The sequence below is a fragment of the Sceloporus undulatus genome, chromosome 2, assembly GCF_019175285.1.
Source record: "Sceloporus undulatus isolate JIND9_A2432 ecotype Alabama chromosome 2, SceUnd_v1.1, whole genome shotgun sequence".
Taxonomy (NCBI): Eukaryota; Metazoa; Chordata; class Lepidosauria; order Squamata; family Phrynosomatidae; genus Sceloporus; species Sceloporus undulatus.
In genome coordinates, this window is record NC_056523.1 from 248,487,886 (window position 1) to 248,508,978 (window position 21,093).

General features: G+C 40.0%; 1 protein-coding gene across 5 annotated transcripts in view; it reads left to right on the forward strand.

Annotated features, from left to right (window-relative positions):
- Nucleotides 1-21,093, forward strand: part of TLE4 (TLE family member 4, transcriptional corepressor) — a 161,890-nt gene that overhangs the window by 119,604 nt on the left and 21,193 nt on the right. For all 5 annotated transcript variants that reach the window (XM_042450335.1, XM_042450331.1, XM_042450332.1 and 2 more), the window contains one exon: nucleotides 20,022-20,141. In XM_042450335.1, the coding sequence (XP_042306269.1) occupies nucleotides 20,022-20,141 (120 nt within the window). The remainder of the gene's footprint in view (nucleotides 1-20,021; nucleotides 20,142-21,093) is intronic.

The following is a 21,093-nucleotide window of genomic DNA, read 5'->3' on the forward strand; positions in this document are numbered from 1 at the left end:
TACATTTCTTCCATTATATCTTGAGGATGGGGCATTCCACTTCTTTCAGCATTTCTAACTGAATTATGTGCATTGCCTACACAGTATGATCCCTTTGTTCTGGAATAACTAAAACAGACTATCTGCTCTGCTTGGTTCTTCCTCTTCATATCTGAATCGATGCTCACCTCAAATAAATTTTAAAAATTGAACCAGTGTTTTTACCCAGCTGTATGTGTTATGTGCCTTAAAGTAATTTCTGATGTATTTTAACTCTAAAATGAAACTATCTTGAGGTTTTCTTGACAAGATTTCTTCAGCGGAGGTTTGCCATTGAATTTCCCTGAGGCTGAGAGACAGTGACTTGCCCAAAGTCACTCAGTTACTGAGTCTTTGTATTCATATGTAAAAATAAAGCTTTATTTGATCACTCTCATTTATCTTCCATAAAGTCACTGTAAACCTCACTACTATCATCTACAGGGTCAGAATATTAATTTCTGCCAGATGGAGTTGTGGGATATTATTCACCAGAAAGAAAAGATTCCCAGAACTAGTTCAAAGCCTTTAGGGCTGAAGGGCGGGGTATAAGTACTCCAATAAATAAATAAGTAAGAGCACCAAAAGCTAGCCCAGTGTGTACGCAAGTGACCTGCCCCTCCTTTGCCTATCTGTGGCTCTCTTCTCACAAGCCGCACAGAGGCGAAGCAAAGAGGGCCAGGCTTGCCCCTTCTTCACCTCTGTGCTGCTTTCTCATGAGGAGGGACCCACAAGAGGCATAGCCAATAAGGTTGGGCTTCTTTCTTCTCCTCTTCCGTGCACCAAGGGTCACCCCTCTTCTGGGGTGTCACTTAGTGCAGTCATCACTGACGCCATTGATCTCAGCCTTGTTATTCAACCTCTCCTGTGTGCAATTGACTACATGCCAGTGGCATGCTGCCACTAGCATAAATAGGAGTGATTGGTCACATGGGGGATGGTGGACCATTCAGAGTCTATGTTAATTCACTTTCATTTCAGTGCTATCAATGGATGAAATTTTTCTCAATGATAGTGGTATGCTACAACAGCATGCCCCAGATTTGGAGAAGGAGTCATAACTTTTAATCAGACGATTTGCTTTACATTTTCAGTCACTTGCATCTGCAGTTAAAAGGATGCAGGGAACTGTTAGAACAAATTGTTTTGAGTGATGTCTCTTGCCCCGTGGTTCTGAACTGGATGTAGATGCAGTCTTCTCTCTGGGATTCAGGATCAAAGCAAACTGCAACACAGGCTTCAGCTTGCTGGAACAATGCCTAGTGAAACAACTGCTTAATTAAAGAAACAAACACTATAGCAGGCTTCACTCAATGAGGGCTTTTATTGTCTTTGTTGCTATTTACACAAGCTAATAAGCTACAACTGTACAACACATCTTTCTCTCTTAGAGTCCATACTCTCAGAAAAGCACTAGAACATAACATCAGTATTTGTTTTCTCAAAAGAAACAACATTCCCACGGTGTGATCACATAGGACAGCCCCTTTCCCACAAGTTGCCATGCAACAGAGGAACCAATCATAGTACAAACAGAAAACATGTTTTGTTTACACTTTGTCTCATCCGTTGTCCTTGAGCACTTTGTCAGAAGCCTACTGTTTTTGGCCTTCAGTCTGTAACCAATTTTTGTCACATCTGAACATTTTCAATACAAATATACAATAACAGGAACAAGTCAAACTAGACAGCTGCTGCCAATCGAGGAAGACAACACTAGGTTATATGGGAAATCAATGTAACAAATACAGCAGGTTTGTGGGTTCCTCTTTTCATATAAGTTTCCCTGACTGGGTTTCCTTAATTTGTCAATACAAACAAGAAATCACCATTTTTAATATGGTCAGGGAAGGGAGTGCTACAACCTATTAACACAGCCAAAACAAAGACAAAAGCACGTATTGAACTATGAGTGTTGGACTATAATGGAGATCATGGTTCAGATGACTCGGCCATGGAAATCCACTGGGTGACCTTGGCCAAGTGATATACTCAGCTCTTAGAAAACCCTGTGATAGGTTTTCCTTAAGTCAGACTTTTCCATAAGTTGGAAACGGTAAGTCAGATAGACTTTTCCGTAAGTCAGAAATCACTTGACGGCACACAACAGCAACTTATAAGAAAAACATATTAAGATTATTGTTAAAGTGCAATTAAATTATCTAATGAATTAAAACTATTTTTTTAAAAAAATGCATTAAGGAGATAATACATATGCCCATATATTCATAAATTTCAACTTTGTGGATTAGCTTAAACTTTCAGGAGTGTCAGGAATCTCTTTTGTGCCTGAATGATTTCCTTCCAGAAATCATCCTTATACCATCCTTATACAATTTGCTCCAACAGTTCTGGAAGCTTTAGGAAATTATAATGGATGGCTTGTAATCTTCAGCTCATCTTTAATTACTAAGTGCCCATAGTCTCATAGGCCTGTTACAGACAGCCAAAATAAAGCTGCTTCGAGCGTGGCTTTGGTGCGACTTCTGGACTCTTAGGACGCATGCATCATTGAAACACCATACCTTCACTGTGACTCGAAGCAGCTTTATTTTGGCTGTCTGTAACAGGCCATAGAGGAGAATGTGAAGCCCCTGTACTTAGACCATGGCTACCTGCCGTTACAGGTAAAAGCAGGTGTGACAGCATATAATGATTGCTCAGTAGGCTTGTTTCAGCCCAATGGAGTGAATTTTTCCTCCTTCACTAACAATGAGGGATATTAAATTTAGGGATTCCATTCTTCATTAATTTCATTCTCAAAGGAAGTGACATGTAATTTTAGCAAATTTTCTTTCCTCTGCAAGAAAGTCTTCATGGAGTTCTTGCAGTTTTCAAGTTCATAGTGTGGTAGATCTTCTGCACAAAATTGGTGCATAGTTGTTCTGTGCAGGAAACAGCATATTTTTGTGCCAAACAGCCACATGCAATGTTTGATCAAAATAAGTCCAAACTGAAAATTCTTGTCAGTCCAGTATTTTCCTTGTCAAGGTTTCCTGGGTACTTGAGAAATGTATTTTTTGTCCATTTTAAAATATTGCCATATATTATTTGCATTCCTGATTAAATTATATTCTTTTTTCTAGACTATATTTCCTCCTATTCCTTTTCCTGTTACCATGCCATATGCCTTTATTTATAGTAGCCTTCCCCCCATGTTGACATTCCAGCCCAATCTCTTAAGCTTTGCTGCTGAGTTCTTCACTTTACTTCACTGGCTATATACTTCAGCATGGCTGGTTACTTTCACCCTTGATTGACCCTTGCAGGTTCAGCCGCAACTAGGCCTCAGCTGTGTGATATCCACTCAGTCAATGATTGCAGAGGAAACTGTATATTGAAGGATTAATTTTAAAGATCCACCTGGGCAACGCGAGGTAGCAGCCCCGGCCATTCTTTTAAACACCTGTTCAGCTTGCCTTTGTGCTCTTGTATACCAGGAAGGGCTAAAGAATCAGCAGCCCATGCTGATAGAATTATGCCTCAAAAATTGACTGGTATTTTGTCTTCCACTCTGTAACTTGATCTGGCTGTTCAAACGATGGATGCTTGTGTTTGTTAACTCCACACACCAAAACAAATATGCAGACAGCTTATCAGGGCCTTCCAAATTAGGTAAATGTTTATATATCACCATGATTACAACTATGATTAAACATTTACACTTTGAAGTTTTCTTTTTCATAGCATTATGACTCATTTTAAATTAATAAAAGAAAGTCACATTGATTCAGTTCACCATTTAAGGGTAAATAGAATGGCCTAGGCACCTCACTACCTTGTGTCTGATAATAAATATATATATTTGCTTTTTTTAAGAAGAAGCTTGGAGCTCTGCTTCTCCAAGGAGAATGAGTGTGGGGGATGGATATGACTTCCATTAATTTTTAAGGCCTGCAAAGCTTATTTCTTTGCCTTCAGGTTCTTCTGGCATGATATAGCTTGTTCCCACTTTCTTTCTGTTTAGGGAACCATATGTTCTCCAGAACTTGGAATGTTATGTTTGAAAATTAATTTGATGTTAAATGCTGGAAATTTAGAAATCCATTCTTTACCAGTAACACTGTTTTAATTGTTTAATTGGTTTAAATTGTTAGTTAATTTATTAGTTTCATTAAGATTAATTTTAGAAACAGACTGTGAGATTTGCAGGAAATGGCGTGAAGGTTGTCACTCTTCATGATGCAGCCTCCTTCAAAAAGTGCTATTTTTGTTCCTTTAAATTTGCCTTCCCCTAAACTTCAACATTTTCCCAGATGGATTACAAAGACTACATTGTTGCCTAGAGGTGCTGAGAGATCAGCACATTTGGAAACAGTCATATTAGGAAAGGCCATCCTAAAGTATGAAATCTCATTTTACAGATTGCTCAGTTCAGTTCAATTTTGTCACTGAACTGCTTCTCTTCTTTTTTCCTACCCCTTCCCAAACTCACCAACTTGTACACTATTCACTCTTCCTTCAAATAACTAGTTTTTTAAAAGGTTAGTCAGGAATGACGTGAAAGGTTTATAAGGAATTATTTGTCTATTTCAGGTAAACAATACTTATCCATTGCAAATAGATGTAGCAGGCTATAAAAATCAGTGAATCAGAGGAGTCTCAGTCATAAATGGTGTGAGTGCTTCTGATCACCTGTAGAACATTTTTCTAGAAGTCCAAATCAATCTGCTGTATGCCTCCCACCCCCTACTAAGAATAATGATTTGGAAAAAAATCACTGGTACAGCATATGTGTTGCTCATTCAATTCAACAGGGCTGACTTCTAAGTAGAAGTGGCAACGAAGGAGAGTATCACACTGGCAAATTGGCTGGCTGAGTGCACGCTGAAATTTTTGAAATTTTTGCCAAGATTGGGCATTATCGCACACCTTCGTAGTCAGTTTGGAGGTGTCCGGGAATGCTGCCAGCACACACACACACAGAGAGCTGAGAAGAGTGGCTCAGCAAAGGAAACAAAGCCGAGCAGCCAACAGGCAGATTATGAACAACAGACCTGTCCTCTGTCCGAATAGAGTGACCCACAAGCCAGTCCAGATTCAGGATTCCAAAAGTCACAAATACCAGTTCAGTCCAAGGTCGAGGATGCCAGAAGGTTGGTTGATGAGTCTGTTCCAAGGTCGCAGATTCAAGAGCAGTCAAGGGTCTAGGGAGCCAAGAATTCAGGGATGAGGTCTAGGAAAGCCAGAACAAGCAGCAAGAGATTATTGTGCTTTCCATTTATATATATAGGAAAGCACAATAAACTCTGACAAGGGAACTCGGCGTCTGCCAGTTGTCTTAAATCACAGAGCCGCTCCTTTATTGCAGCTGTTGAGTGATTAATGAGCACTTCTCAGCTATCTTTCTCAACTTTCGCAGGCCCTCCCTTTCTGCCCTCCTTTGGCGGAAGTTGGGAACTTCAGTGCCCGGCTGTTGCTCTACGTCTCCCAGGCCTGGCACCTCTGCTGAAACAAGGCTAATGTGCTGATCCACAGCACTCACTGAAAGAGACTCAACAGCACCAGGATCTGGCAGGGAAGAGTTGGGATCTGGCAGGGCAGAACTAGGCCCTGGCAAGGCAGGGCAGGGGTCTGGCACTCTCTCAGGTTCCTCCTTCTCATCTTCCGAGTCCTCCTCGTGGCTGGCCATGACAGGAGGCATCACGTCCCAATCTTAGCCAACCTGAACCCAATCCACCCTTCTCCCGTCCTCCACAATGAACAGTTAACTCCCATTCTTTGCAAAGGACAGGAGAAGGACAGATCGGGTTTGGGATCGCTAAGATCGGGACACAATGCCTCCTAACTGGGCATGGAAGTGTGCGATAACACCCATTCTTAGCAAATGCACTCAATCCAGGCTCATGCCAGCTGATTTGCTGGTGCAATAATCTCCTTAAAACGCCTGTGCAATTCTAGGCTGCATGAATAGGAGTATAGTGTCTAGATCAGTGGTCCCCAAACTGTGCTCTTTAAGGGATTTGGACTTCAGCTCCCAGAATCCCAGACTATTGGCCAACAAGACTGAGGCTTCTGGGAGCTGAAGTCCAAAATCACAGTTTGGGGACCATTGGTCCAAATCAAGGGAAGTAAATAATGCCACTCTGTTTTGCTTTGTCAGACCTCATCTGGAATATTGTGTCCAGTTCTGGACAAGCTGGAACATGTCCAGAGGAGGACAAACAAAATGTCAAGGGTCTGGAAACCATGCCATATGAGAAGCAGCTTAGGGAGCTAGGCATATTTAGCCTGGAAAGAGAAGGTTGACAAGATAGCCCTATTTAAATATTTGAAGAGATAGCATATTGAGGATGGAACAAACTTGTTTTCTGTTGCTCCAGAGACTAAGACATGGAGCAGTGGATGCAAATTACAGGAAAAGAGATCCACCTAAACATTAGGAAAAACTTCCTGACAGTAAGAACTGTTCAGCAGTGGAATATGGTGCCTCGGAGTGTGGTGGAGTCTCCTTTGAAGGTTTTTAAACAGAAGCTGGATGGCCATCTGTCAGAAGTGATTTGATTGTGTCTTCTTGCATAGCAGGGGGTTGGATGGTACAGTGGTGCCTCGGGTTACGAAATTAATTCGTTCCGCGGCTAATTTCGTAACCCGAAAAACCTTCGTAAGCCGAATTGCCATAGGCGCTAATGGGGAAAAAAGCCGCGGCTCCGCCGCGGCTCCATTTAAAACAGCGCCGGAGTTTTTTCGTAACCCGAAAAAACTTTCGTAACCCGAAACAATAAATCCCTATGGGATTTATTCGTATCCCGAAAAATTCGTAACCTGGGTATTTCGTATCCCGAGGTACCACTGTACTGCCCTTGTGGTTTCTCCAACTCTGTGATTGTATGATTCTAGATTTTTTTAAAAAGAGAACATAATTGACAAAACCCTTCAAAGTGTGTGATCCAATGAAGATGAGGGAAGTAAAAACCAGAATTAGAGGGGGCAGGAAGAGAGAGAGAAGTCAAAAAGACAGGAATGGGGAGAGGTGAAAAAAGCTCTCTGTTTAGTTGCCCAAGTTCTTAACATTGATTACTAAGAAAGAAATACACTAAAGGGTTACAGAATATTTCAGCTGTACTTATTTCTCAGTAAATGGAGACAGTATGAGTTTAGCTAAATGAATCTTTTTACTTTAAGCTAATAACTTCAATTTTACCAAAACTCTCAAAGCATGCAACCCACTAAACCAGAGAATGAGTAAAAAGCAGGAATGGGAGAGAGATGGAGAAGCCAAGAGAGGAGGAAACGAAATGGGGTTGTAGAAAACATTTCATTTCACTATCCAAATGCTTAGCACTCTACAATAAACACACTAAACCAGTTTATTTACCTCAGGCCCACATTTAAATATCCTTTTTTGATACAGACCACCAAGACTTAACTCAAGATTTAAAAAACCCAAAAGGCATCAAGCATTTATTTAAAGTTTCTCATAATGGGTCTTCAGATTTGGACAGAAGGGAGAAATAAGTAAATATACACACTCTTGTTATGATATTTTTGCTTCCTGGATGCACATATGTGTTTGTATGAGATGCAGAGGGATCAAACTTGCTTCTCATCCGCAGCCCCCATGTATTGCTTTGATGCGCACAGGGGTAGGCTCCTGAAGGCATTTACAGACATCAGAGCATGGCTCCTTCTGCTCTAGAACTGCTGCTGCTCTCACTACCACTGGTTAGACCAGTCTGCCTTGCCTGCCTTTCCCTGTTCCTTTTACTTCTGATTTTGTACACATATGCAGCCCCAAAGCTTCTCATTCTGTACAACACTTGGCTCTGGCAAAAGAATGTAAGTGGGAAGGAAGGAAAGGAGCCAAAGAGACAGTGATGCCTAGCCGGGAATTCTGGGACTTGTTTGGCCAAGGCGTCTTTGCTGCATGGCATCTTCTTGCCTTTTGGGGGAGGAATTTCTGGAGGAACTGGAAATGACATTTCATTCAGATAACTTCATCCAGGGATACCAAGGCCAGGAGAGTTGGGAAGGTGGAGATGAGAGAGGGAGAGGGAGAGCAGGGAGGCAGAGCCATGATGTTACTGCTTGGGCTGACAGGAGGGATGGCTGACTCTGCCTCCTTCACCCTTGCTTTTTCACTGTCCAATTCTCAGCGTGTGGGTTGTGTGTGTGTGAGAGTCCCATAGGCCTTGGGAGGGGGAAAGGAGAATTGCCCCCTGTGAGGACATAGCAGCCCCCCCCCCCCCCAGTCTACAGTTAAGAACTGCTGCACTAAACAATTACAGAGGTGTTCATAACAGTTTACTTCTAGTAATAATATGCAATTTTCTATGTTGTACAATGGTATACAATAGAAACAAGTTTAAAATTAATAGAGAAAGATGGTTGAAGAGAGTCATACTGTACCCTTCCCAAGAAAGGCAAATAGGTAGTTGAGAGGAATAAAAGCCTTTCAGGTCTAAACAGACTGACATTCTGTAAGAGCCATGGCTGCTTAAGGGCTAACCAAACCAATTTGTGCCAAGCCATTTGATTCTATACCAGGGCTCTTCTTCCTGCCTTCATTTCAGTAGTATTCCCCAGTCCAGCTCTTAAGCTCCTTCCCAACTCTTTTTCTGCTGGGTTTCCAGAACTTTCTGTATCTCTCTCCAATCTCATCATGACAGCCATGATCTGGCAGGCAGTAGTCTATCAAGCAACAGAGTTATATGATGTATTTCTTCTGATTCTAATGCGGGTTACAAACCGCCACTTGGGAGGTCCTCAGGATGTCCCAGTTTAAAAAAGGGACGTCTCTTCCAGACGCCCCTATTCCTGTTACGGACTCTGTCCGTAACAAATGGCGGCAGCCATTCCACACAGCCGCCGCTATCTTGACATAATGGACGCTGTGCGTCCACACATCGTGCGGCGCTAATGATGCCGCGAGTGCGCCATTGGCGCCTCGTGGCGTCAGCGCGCCGCCAGAAGAAGCTCCATTTTGGAGATTCTTTTTTGCTCCGTAAGGGAGCCATGTGGTTTGGTTGCGGCGGCTCCCTCGCGGAGCAAACAGCAGCGCCGGAAGACCGCTGCAAAGCAGCGGTTTGTAACGCCTCCCCATCTTCTCCTTATGTCTTCCTGTCTTATTATGTCCTGTCTATTAGCATGTTAAAGTATGGTATTAATGTCCAAGTTAATTTAAATATATATATAGTGAATAAAGGCTCATAGTGAGAGAACTGAATTAATAATTTAACGAGTTACAAGCAGGCATTGTCAAGCTCTCACACATTATATACTTGTACATTATTAGATAGATAGATAGATAGATAGATACATGCTACAAGTTGTGGGACAAATGTATTAATTAAATAAATAACTCCAATTATATGAGCTAAATCTAGACATAGAACATTCTTTCTTGATCTACTACTCATGAAATACTTGCCCTGGCTTAATTAATCAACAACAATAATACCAGTAGCCACATAACTGCAGCTTTGTTAGATTAGAATCTGGGAGCATTTCTTTGCAGATGGTATACATTCTCTTTCAGTGACCTCAGGCTGGTGGATTTTTTTTTATATAATAACATTCCATTATTAATCTGTTTTCTGCTGCTGAACATTTCTTCTACTGTGGTTGACTTTCCAGTAGCTCCATAATATTTTGCTTAGGTTGCCTAGCAAAAGGTACTGAGTTCTGTAACCCACTTTTCATCTGAAGTCCAGACTTCTGAGTTGGTCTTTGTTTGACCCACGTTACAGTTGATCAGCTATGGGATTTGTTTTTGTTTTCTGAACCATATTTATTGGGCTATTTCTGGCTCCTGAGCAAAATCCTGTCTGACTTGGGAGACTATGAAGTTGCAACACTGTCACCACCATAGCCTCTTACCACCATCATACAAAAGTAATGCCAGTGGTTGGGCACAGATAGAACCTGAATCACTGATGATCTAAAACTCCAGTCAATAATATCTGGTAGACTGCAGGGCCGGCTCATTCCAAGTCCTACCTAATCTTCTCCTATGATTTCTTTATTGTAGTCTCCATTCTGATTAATGATTGAGCCAAGGTATGAAAAATCTTGAACTCTTTCAATATCTTCATCCTCTGCTTTAAAGTTAGTAAAACATCTGTGGTCATTTTGTTTGTTTGTTTGTTTGTTTGTTTGTTTTCTTAATGTTCAGCTATTCATTCCTTCATTCATTCATTTTGCTTTATATACTACCTTTGTCCCAGAGTGAGACCCAATGTAGCTCACAGATAAAATTGGTGAAAAACTTAGCAGTACAACTTTAAAAACAATTAAGTCAGTTCATTGAAACAGTATTAAATTACATTAGAAATACAAAAGTTAAAAAGCACAAACACACCACACACTACAATAAGAAGCTTTCATGTGAGCAATTACACACTAACATCTTGCTTGAACAAAAATGTCTTTGCCTGCCAGCCTCCCATGAAAGGGCATTTAAGAGTATAAACATGTCTTTGCATTCTCTTCTTTGACTTTCTTCAGTAATCATTCCAAGTCTGCTATTTTCTGCTAATAGTATGGTTTCATCTGCATATCTTAAATTGTTGATGTTCCTTCCTCCTATTTTCACACTTCTTTCCCCAGAGTCTAATACTGCTTTACATTTGATACATTCAGTGTACAGGTTAAACAAATTGGGTGATAAAATGCAGCCTTTCCTGACCCCTTGCCATTTAAAAACCATTCAGTTTCTTTCTATTCTATCCTGAAAGTAGCCTCTTGTCTTACGTACAGGTTACACATCAGGATAATCAAATGTTGTGGCACACCATTTCTTGTGATCCATGGTTTATCGTGATCTATACAATAAAAGGTCATGCAATAATTGATAAAGGCTGATTTCTTTTGAATTTCATTGGTGCACTTCCTTATCCAACATAGGCTTGTAGTGTGATCCCTAGTGCCTCTTCCTTTCCTGAACCATGCTTGGCCATCTGGCATTTCTCACTCCATACATTGCTATGGAATTTTGAGCATTATTTTGTTTGCATGGGAAATTAATGTCATGGTTCTGTGGTTTTGTTTACCAGACTGCAATCCCTGGTTGCCCCTTACTTGGGGATTGAAACATGTATCGTGTGCTTCCAATCTTTGGGCCTTTCTCCTCATATTTGTTGACAGATTTTAGTTAGAACTGGTGTAGATTCTGTGTCTGTAGACTGAAGCAGTTCTATTGGTATTCCATATGTTCCTGGTGATTTGTTTCTTCCAAGTGCTGTAAATGTAGTTTCCACTTCACTTTGTAAAACGAGGTTAGTTTTCAAATGGTTCTTCCTTGAATTAATCTGTCATCTTTTCATATTTTTATATAGCTTTTCCACTTACTATTTTCATTGTCTTTATTTATTTCAACTTGGTTGTATAATGTGTTTCCTTGCTAGTCATAGCTCCTTCTCACTCTTGATTTACATTTTCCTTTGATTTCTCAGACCTTGTGGAAGAAGTCTCTTGTTCTTGTTTTTCGGTGTCAACTTCTATTTCTCTATCTGGATTATTATAGTAAGTGTCTGTGCACAAGTCGCTGACCAATTTCATTCAGGGTTCTGAACCTATTTCAGGCCAAACTATTGGACTCACAAAATTCAGTCATACTCTCTCCTCCTTCATTCCTTTATCCTAGGCCAAATTTTCCTACAACTTTTATTTTGCTCTTTTTCCTATTTTGCGTTCCAAATTTCTATGATTAACAAGAAGTCCTATTTTGATGTGTGATTAATTTCCTTCTGAACTCCAACATAGAATCTCTCAGTCTCTTCATTTTTTGCCTCTGTAGTAAGAGCATAAAATTGGATTAAGGTTATATTGATGGGGTTTCCTGTAGTCTTATTGCCATGACACGTCATACTTGACATTACATTGGAGTCAAGTTTCCAGGATGCCCCCCCCCCCGATAAAAAAATGTTTAATTGTTTAACTGTATATCCCCCCCCCCCCCATTGATACAAAAATCCGTGGATGCTTGACTGTATATCCTTTGACTGCTTTTGCTACACTTCTCAGTATTAGCACCAGCACATTTCTTCTTAGATTTTCATTTCCTGAGTAAAACACTGTAATTATCTGACTCAAAATGTTCCAGTCCTGTCCACTTTAGCTCGTTCACACCAAGTACTCCAGTGTTTATGCATTCCATTTCTTGTTTTTACTATGGCACTTTACAGAGCTCCCAAAAAAGATGCTCTTCTGGCGCCCGGACAAACCGCTTGGCTTCCCCGCGCAGCAAAAAGCGGGTTCTTCTTCTGGCACAGTTGTGATGCCGCAAGGTGCCCATGCCGCATTTGCGGCGTCACAACCGTGCCGCAACATGCGGACGCTAAGCGTCCTTCACGTCAAAATGGAGGCACCCATGTGTATAGGGCACCGCCATTTTGACATCCCCAGTACATACTAGGGGTGAGGCCTGATTGAACGCTGCATCCTCAGCCAACCCCTAGTACGTACTGGGGCGGAGCAAAGGGCCGTCTGTAATGGGCCTATGTCTAGCTTTTCATACTTCTCACATTCCATGTCAGAATTGGGGTATTGGCTGCAAAAACAGGAGAAAGCATCATATACTACATAGTGCTTATGAGACTTCTTTGCACTGGAGGATACTACATAGTGCTTGTGGGACTTCTTTGCATTGGGGGGCTTAAGAAAGTGGTAGCCTTTATATAAGTGTAGGATGTAGCTGGGCACAGGTACCCATGTGGCTGGGAATCTGGTCAGTGATTTAGTATGAAATTGGAAGGGAATAAAGCAGTTACTTCATATTGGAGAACCTTAATATAAGTGCAGAGTCAGCAATGTAGCCTTCTTTGAAGGTCATTTCCCTGCCAAGCATACTTTATCCAGGTTTTTTAATACTGTTTCTTTTCTACTTTGAACAGACTTAATAACAGCAGTAATGTCATTCAGATAATTATACAATAATTGACCATTGAGCTGAGTGTCCCTAGCTTTTACAATGGTTTATTTAATACCTCAGGATGGTCAATTATCTCATAATCCCCACTTTGTTGGGAATTATTGTTTTAATTATTGCATTCTAAATACATCATTGTCCCAGTGTAGTAAAGCTTCACGGCGGAATGAGGAAAATTTGTAAAGGCTTTGAGTTACCAGGCTTATTGCTTGGAAGGGATCTTGGTCCCCTTTACTTGTTATTTCCTGTGCTAATTTTGGTGAATTACTTTTTTTCCTCTTTTTCATCTGAGGTTAACTGTCAGATGCTTTATCTAATAGTTGCATAGTGTTGCTTGTCAAAGGCAACCTGGCTGTAGTTTGCTCTTTTGTTCAGTGTTCCTTTCCTCTCCTTTGTTGCATTTTGAGCCACACATATTAATGTAAGGAATCTTCAATGGATATTGCGGTTGAAGGATAATAATAATTCTTCTTGTGTTCAAGTAATCTGAAGTAGTAATTATTGCAAGTAGACAGCACACTGATGCTTACCCTCTTGGTGATGATATATTTATGGCTTTCTAAGAGGGTTTCTGTTATCTTCCCCATGATCAGTAAAGTTGAGCATGGTCATGGCAGGCACTGCTTTTGTCAATTGTTGACATATTAAAATTACATTTGAGGACATGGTACCAATTCCCTGCCATATGTTGAAGTAGTTACTGATGTTCTGTGGAATCCATTTACCTCTATCCCAACTTTACTTAGGCTCCCATGCCATTTGAAGTCTATATAAAGCAGGAGCTGGTGTGTTCTGTGGGTCCCACCATAGATTCTATAACAAAACTGAAAGAGCCATGAAGCTTACTTTGGGCCAGCAATTCTCTTTCAGCTGACATACCTTACAGGGCAATTGTGAGGACAAAGTGAAGTTTAAAAATCGCCACTTATAACTCTTTGGAGAGAAAGCAAGGTATAAATATTGACTGTAAGTAATATAAATAAATGTAGACTTCTAGGAATCCTGCTTTCTAATCCTAACTCAGCTATAAGAGTTAGTGCAAGCACCCTGGTGGCGCAGGGGTTAAATGTCTGTACTGCAGCCACTCAATCACAAACCATAAGCTTGTGGGTTCAATACCAGCCAGGGGCTCAGGCTCAACTCAGGCTTGCATCTTTCCAAGTTTGCTAAAATGAATATCCAGATTGTTGAGGGCAATTGGCTTACACTTTGTAAACCGCTTAGGGGTTGCTTAAATGCACAGGTAAGCGGTATAGAAATGTACTTGCTATTGTTATTGCTATAAGATCATTGATTATCTCGACAGTTAAGAAAAATTGAAAACTCCTTACAGTATATAAAATTAGTCCATGAAGATGATGATAATGTGGCACTTGAAAAGTTCTACTGTGTTATATGTAGTCATAACCTGATGGCGCAGAAGCCCTGGTGGCGCAGTTGTTAAATGCCAGTATTGCAGCCTAAAAGTTGTGAGTTTGATCCTGCAGGGCTCCAGGTTGACTCATCCTTCCTACTTTTCGCAGGTTGGTAAAATGAGTACCCAGCTTATTGGCTAACACACTGTAAACCACTTAGCATTAAAAGTGGTATACTGTATGTAAGTGCTATTGCTATTGCTATAACCTGAATTAGAATAATCTCTCAAAACCTTTTGTTTTAAATAGAAAATGCATGCTTTTGCAGAAATATCAACTGAATTCTTTATAGAACTTATTCTTAAAACACCCAACATCCTTAGGATATTGAGCATGCCATCTATAGTACCTGACCATGCCTTCCGTGGTACGTGACATTTGATAATCCTTAATAAACATGCATGAAAAAAATGGCTAGTACCTTTTCTCAGAAATAGTATTCTGTATTACTACTTTTTATTCCAGATAATAGAAAGCATAAAACACAGAAAGTGATGTCTTTTATTTGATTGGATCCAATAAAGTTTGTCAGTACACAACAACAACAACAACTTCATGGCTCTTCCAATTTTGTTACAGAATCTATGGTGGGAGCCAGGGGCAGAAAATTAGGTGCTTGGAGCATATGCATTTTGAAAATTTGCAAAGAAAAGGCCCATATTGGGCAATGGGTGCATGTGTCCAAAATGTGTGCTGCTGCTGCTGCTGCTGCTTCTTTTTTAAAGAAATGCATGTTTAGGAAAATACATGTAAATACACACACACAGATTAGGAGGCAATTCAAAAATGGCAGGGCAGAGGAGGACATTCTTTTTGGTATAAAAACAAGAACCTCAGCAAGAATGGTCTTGACAGATCTTCCCATTCATAATCTATAATCAGCGTCTAAACTCCTGTTGAAGATACATTGTAACCTAAAAGTTTTAATAGTCTTATGCCCATATACATTGATCACAGAAACATAGATCACTGCTTCATACTTAGTCAGAATGTTGCCTAAAGTGAGCAGCTCACCAGGGTTTTATCCAGGAGTCTGTTCCATGCCTTTTCTGAGACAATTGGTTGAACAGGCTTTTAAATAGAAGCTGGATAGCCATCTGTGGGAAGGGGATGCAGGTACAGCTCCTTGTAACATACTACTTGATCATTATGCAGAAATATTATTCTTAAATTTGCATACATCCCTTATTTCTTTTTCTTTTTTCCTTTTCCTGGGCATACCAAAGAAATAGAACATTATATGGAAAAGGGAGCTGGGAGCTGAATGAATTGGCTTCATAGACTGAATAAGAGAAGATGGGGTTGGCAGCTTATTTGTAATTTTTAATGTATCCCTTAAAACTTGATAAGGCCTCTAATTCTGCCTCTAATTAATAATGCTATTATATTTTAGGAGATATATTCAAACAACTTCCAAAAGCAGCCCGCATTTCTCTGTTTACTTGATAACACTCATCCCTCCATATTTGCAGCTTTGAAATTTGTGGATTTGATTATTCATGGATTTGATTAATATGTTCTCTCTGGGAATACCTAGGTCCTCCAGTGCAACTCTATAGATCAACTTTAAAAGTTGCACTGAAAGACCAAGAGATTCCTAGAGAGAATACTAGGCATTTGTAGCTCCTCCAGTGCAGTTCTATGGTCAGTGTCTGTTGGACATTGACCATAGAGTTGCACTGGAGGACCTAGAGATTCCTAGAAAGATGTTCTCTCAGGTAAAAACGTGGTGTTTTTGTTATTTGCGGTTTTTCCATATTCACAGGGGTCTTGTGCCCCTAACCCTAACAAATATCAAGGGGCAAGTGTATATCCACTCAATATTGATTTAAGACCTGGTTTATATAATCAATCTTCATTTATTTTTTCCATGCTACCAGTGGTTCATTATTATGCCTGTATAGAGAAACTGTAGTGGAGCCAGTATGATATTTTGGTTTGTGTGTTGAACTAAGACTCTGGAGACCAGGGTTTGATTCCTACCTTGACCATGAAACCCACTGGGTGACTTGGATTAGTCCCATGCTCTGAACCTCAGTGGAAAGCAGTGGCAAAGCTCCTCTGAACAAACCTTGCCAAGAAAACCTCATGATAGGGTCACCATAGGTTGTAAACTACTTGAAGGCACACAACAACAACAACAACAGTTATCCATTTACCCAAAAGATAGCTGCAAAAAGAAGTATGCAAAATAGTGAACTCTACATCATGTATGCTATCTGAAAGGATTTTTACTCGATAAACTGAATTAATCCTATCACTCAAAACATTGTTTTCCCAGGCATTATGTAGGAATTCTGGTCATCCCCATCAAATGTCAACATAACCTCTTAGCCAACTCTTGTCCTCACAAAGACCCTAGATAATGCAAGGAGTTGTTATTTCAGACTAATTTAGCTAATGTTTGTGTATTCAGATCAAGCTTTTGGATGTGACCATGAACAGATTTTGTAACATTTAATAACGAGAGGACATGAGCCTGTGGACTAACGCCTAACCCATTTATAATTAATGAAGCCCTCTAGTATGGAATACTTAACAAAAGTGAGAAATGCATTTAGGGCAAACTGGATATTGATCACAACTCACAAGTTGCATAATAAAGTTTTCATGTTGCCTACAGTTGATGGATTATATGTTATGAGAATTTATCAAGCCTTTTTATTATCATCTCCTGAAGCTTGGAATTGGGCATGCGAATATCAACGAGTCAGTTGGGGGGCGGGGGTGGAATATCCTCACAACCATCCCTGGACTTTGTCAACAGCCTGCACTGACCAATAGGTTATGCTTTGATAAGGATGCCCACAGTGCATACAGAAAGAATGCTATAAGTGTTGAAATTTTTCTAGCCTTTGGACTTTGACCCATTCATTGTTAAAATACAATCCCAGCAAATGTGAATAATCCCATCACTTGCAATGGGACTAAATTGTTCCATGTAGTATATGTTCTGTATGATTTGTAAATGACTACATGTGTATAACTTCTTCTTACAATGTCCAACATATAGCTGGAAAAACAATATTAGACCTACCTGTCATTAAACTGCTGCCTGCCCTAGTGACAGACCTATTCCCTGTGGAAGCCATGGGCCACACTGACGTTTCTCCAAACACTCTTGTACTCAATTGCATGAAGAAATTTGTTCATTTATTTATGGATATCCTCATGTCATACCTAGAAATATGTATTTTCCCCCCATGAGTCTTACCCTGGGACTTAATCATTTCCTTTAGTTACATAAAATTCTGTTTCAGACATTCCTAGTCCTTCCTAGAAAGAAGGAATTGCTACTGCAACATTTTAATTCTATACTGTAGATTCCCTTTTTTCTTTTTTCCCTAATAAATCATTTTGTGCATATAAAGCTTTGAAATCAAGCTCATACTTTGGAATTCTATAACACAGGTTCAGTAGCAATGATAATTACAAATGTGTGTGTTTGCCTGGGTTTGCCCCACACAGTTTAGCTGCTGAGCAGTGTATGTTGCCTCAGCAAGCAGCTCATCCTTTAAAGAGCTAGTTGTAATTAGCTACTTTATCATGCTAGTAGGGTGCTCTGAATTATAACTTTATTAAGCACTAGAATCAAAGATTAAAAGGGTATTTGTAACACTGAGGCTAACTAGATTGAGAAAAATGAATCCATGTGGTTACAAATTTATGAAAATAAATACTTTGCTTTAAATCAGAGCAGTGGCTTACTCTTGGCTCTTTAGCCATCATTCTAAATTGTCATTCTGTAATTAGTTTTCCCCTTTATTGCAGCCAATTTTGTGTGTGTGTGTGTATGAGAGAGAGAGAGAGAGAGAAGTCATAGTGAATTGAATTCAAATTGTAATTTGCTTTCTCTTGATTTAGGGAATGGATATAAATGGAACAGGGGTATTTTAAAGACATGCTGAACATATTCATTATTTACATAAAGATTTGTAAAAAGACGCAGATTGTAATACTGTAGTATTGGGACAGCGGGGAAAGGATCTGGACCCAATCTGAACTGTAACTGTTTCCAGTTGAGGGGCAATTATAAATATTTTGTCTTAATCCCAGTCTCCAACATATGTATTTTATTACAGATGAAAGTCTCAGGGTGTGAGGCCAGGAGGCATCTCTGTAGTTATCTCTGTGGCACAACTCATGTGTCCCCTATTTCCACATGTTAATGGTACTGCAAGAGAATAGACCACTTGGAAGCTGCTCTGGTACCTTAAAAGTAGGACATCAGCTGTAAAATTTGTGCTCTTAATACTGCTGTTTCTGTATGCATCTTGTTTTCCTTGAGCAAAATAGTAGTGTTCTCTTTTCACTATACGATATAATACAGTACATGTATGTGTGTGTAATAAATAGGTGTCTGCATGTAAATAATATTCTTACCTCAGAGAAATAAAGACACATGTTAGTTAGGACCCTTTTAGGTTTTTACAGTTGTTGTTGTTACTACTACATACTGTAGTTAGGAGCTGGATTTGCTTTCTCCCCATGTTTCCCATAGCAGGAAAAACTAGGGTGAAGGCAAACCAGGGCTATGAATCCTTCACTCTTTTCTCCAGTCACTAATCAGAAATGGCAAAAGGGATTCCTTTTCCTATTTAACAGAAAAAGAGCAGGAGATACAGAAACAACATCTGGGATAAGAGGTTCATGCATGCATCAGTTGCCTTCATCCACTCAATTTAGGTGTCCCCCCCCCCAATAAGTTCCACTTATTTTTGTGGAGTCCACTTTGAGACTATGTAGAATCAGGGTGTCAAGTTCATTTTGCATTTCAGTATCAGGGGTAGAACTGTCCCATCTTCTTATGCATCCTAAATTATGAGAAACAGCCGCATTGTAGTTGTCCTTGTTAATTATAATACAACATCCCTTTTGTTTTGTTTTTCTCTGACTATATCTTTTATGACTGCAAAAATGCTTACTTGAGTGCTCGCTCCCTACAGTGAGATGCATTTGGACTGTGGGGTCTGTTCTATTTAATAGGTCTCCATTTTCACTTTCCTTCATAATTTGGGCTATTTATTTTTAGTTATATCCCATTTTCTCTTGATAGGGGACCCAAGACAGCTTACAACAATGTTAAAACATGGTACAATTACAAATATATCAAGAAAGGTTTTCTCTCAACATTGCAAGTTTACAGCACCTGTTATTCCGTAACTATGTGAGTAAATAGATCTGTCCAGGCAGAGGTAGCACCCCAGCCTTCTCTCGCAAGTGGCAAGCAGCTGCATCCACCTACATGCGTATCTGGCTAAGTTGAGACTTAATACCACAGCCTGTCACTTGTATCAGGAGGCTAAAGGATGTATTACCAGTTAAATCCTCTGGGAAAGATTCTGGTCTGCCAGTTGGAAAAGGGATCTTGGAAGTGTTCCATATCATTGTTTCTTTTTTCACTGATAGACTGTGCAAGATAGCAGCCTCCTGAATATAGGCAGATGTATTTGTAACTAGATTCTGTAAGCTGGTGCTCGATGTGACAGGCTAGAGCATTCCCCAGTAGTACTTGTGCTGCTCAGTTGTACCAGAGCAGCCCATGGTGAGTTTTCAGTTACTTGTTTCAGAAGGAAATAGGAGATTCTGTTGGTACTGACACAGTTTTAGCTCATAGATTGCCTCTCAAGCAGGACGCCTGAGCATTTAAAAACCTGCCAAACAGAAGTTGGAGATAAGTGTTCATCTGTTACCTTTCATCTTTTTGCCTCTCATTTCAGAGCTCATCTGTGTCTCCATCAGCCAGTTTCAGAGGCTCTGAGAAGCACAGAAATTCAACAGACTATTCTTCTGAAAGCAAAAAGCAAAAGACAGAAGAAAAAGAAATGGCAACTCGTTATGTGAGCAAAACCTTTCCTATATTTTCCTATTCTTTTATTTCAGATTGAATAAAAGGATGTACAGTCACTTCTGTGTTTCTCTCAATGGCGGCTTGATCGTTTTGCCCATGTTTGAAGGCCTTCACAGATGCTACATTCATAAGGCCCTTCCCAACTTAATCTACAAGTAGAGCAGAGTTCTTGAGTCTTTAATAGGTCTCTCTATCCTGCTAGGTAATTAAAAGAAAAGCAAATAAATTCAGTATGCTATAAAGGTGTGTAGTTCCAGTGACACCCTTTGACAAGAACATAGTCTTCATTGAGAAGCTGGAATTGTCTCCACAACCAAAGTCTAACTTCTTCTCCTGTTCTGGGTAAACTGGGAGGGCCATGATTCAAGGGGAACACTGCTTTGTAGTAACCTATGATCATGGCCCTGCTGGCTCATGGTCACAGGTTATAAATGGTAGCCTACTTTTATAAGCTCCCTTTGGAGATTACTCACCATTTGAATTCAGAAGTCAACATGGTTCAGTGGCTTTAATGTTTTACTTAGGACTCTTAGAGACTAAGATTTGAATCTTCATTCAGCCATGGAAACCCACTGGGTAACCTTGGGTGAGACACAACCTCTCAGTCTCAGAAGAAGGCAGTGGCAAAACGTCTGTGAACAAACCATGCCATAAAAACCCCATGGTAGGTTTTTTTCTAAGATCATCATAAGTCAAAACAACTTTGATGGTACACAACACACACACACACACACACACGTTTGAATTCAGCATCTCTAATTTGTATAGATTCAGTAAGAAAAAAGTATTTCAACAGCAGTATCCTGAAAGTTATAAAGAATAGTTTTGCTAATATGACCAGTTTACAGTTCTATATAGAGCCTGAGGGCAGGGAAATGTCTAATTAACAATTTGTAAGCCACTCTGATAGCCTTTTGGCTGAAGAATGGGGTATATTATTA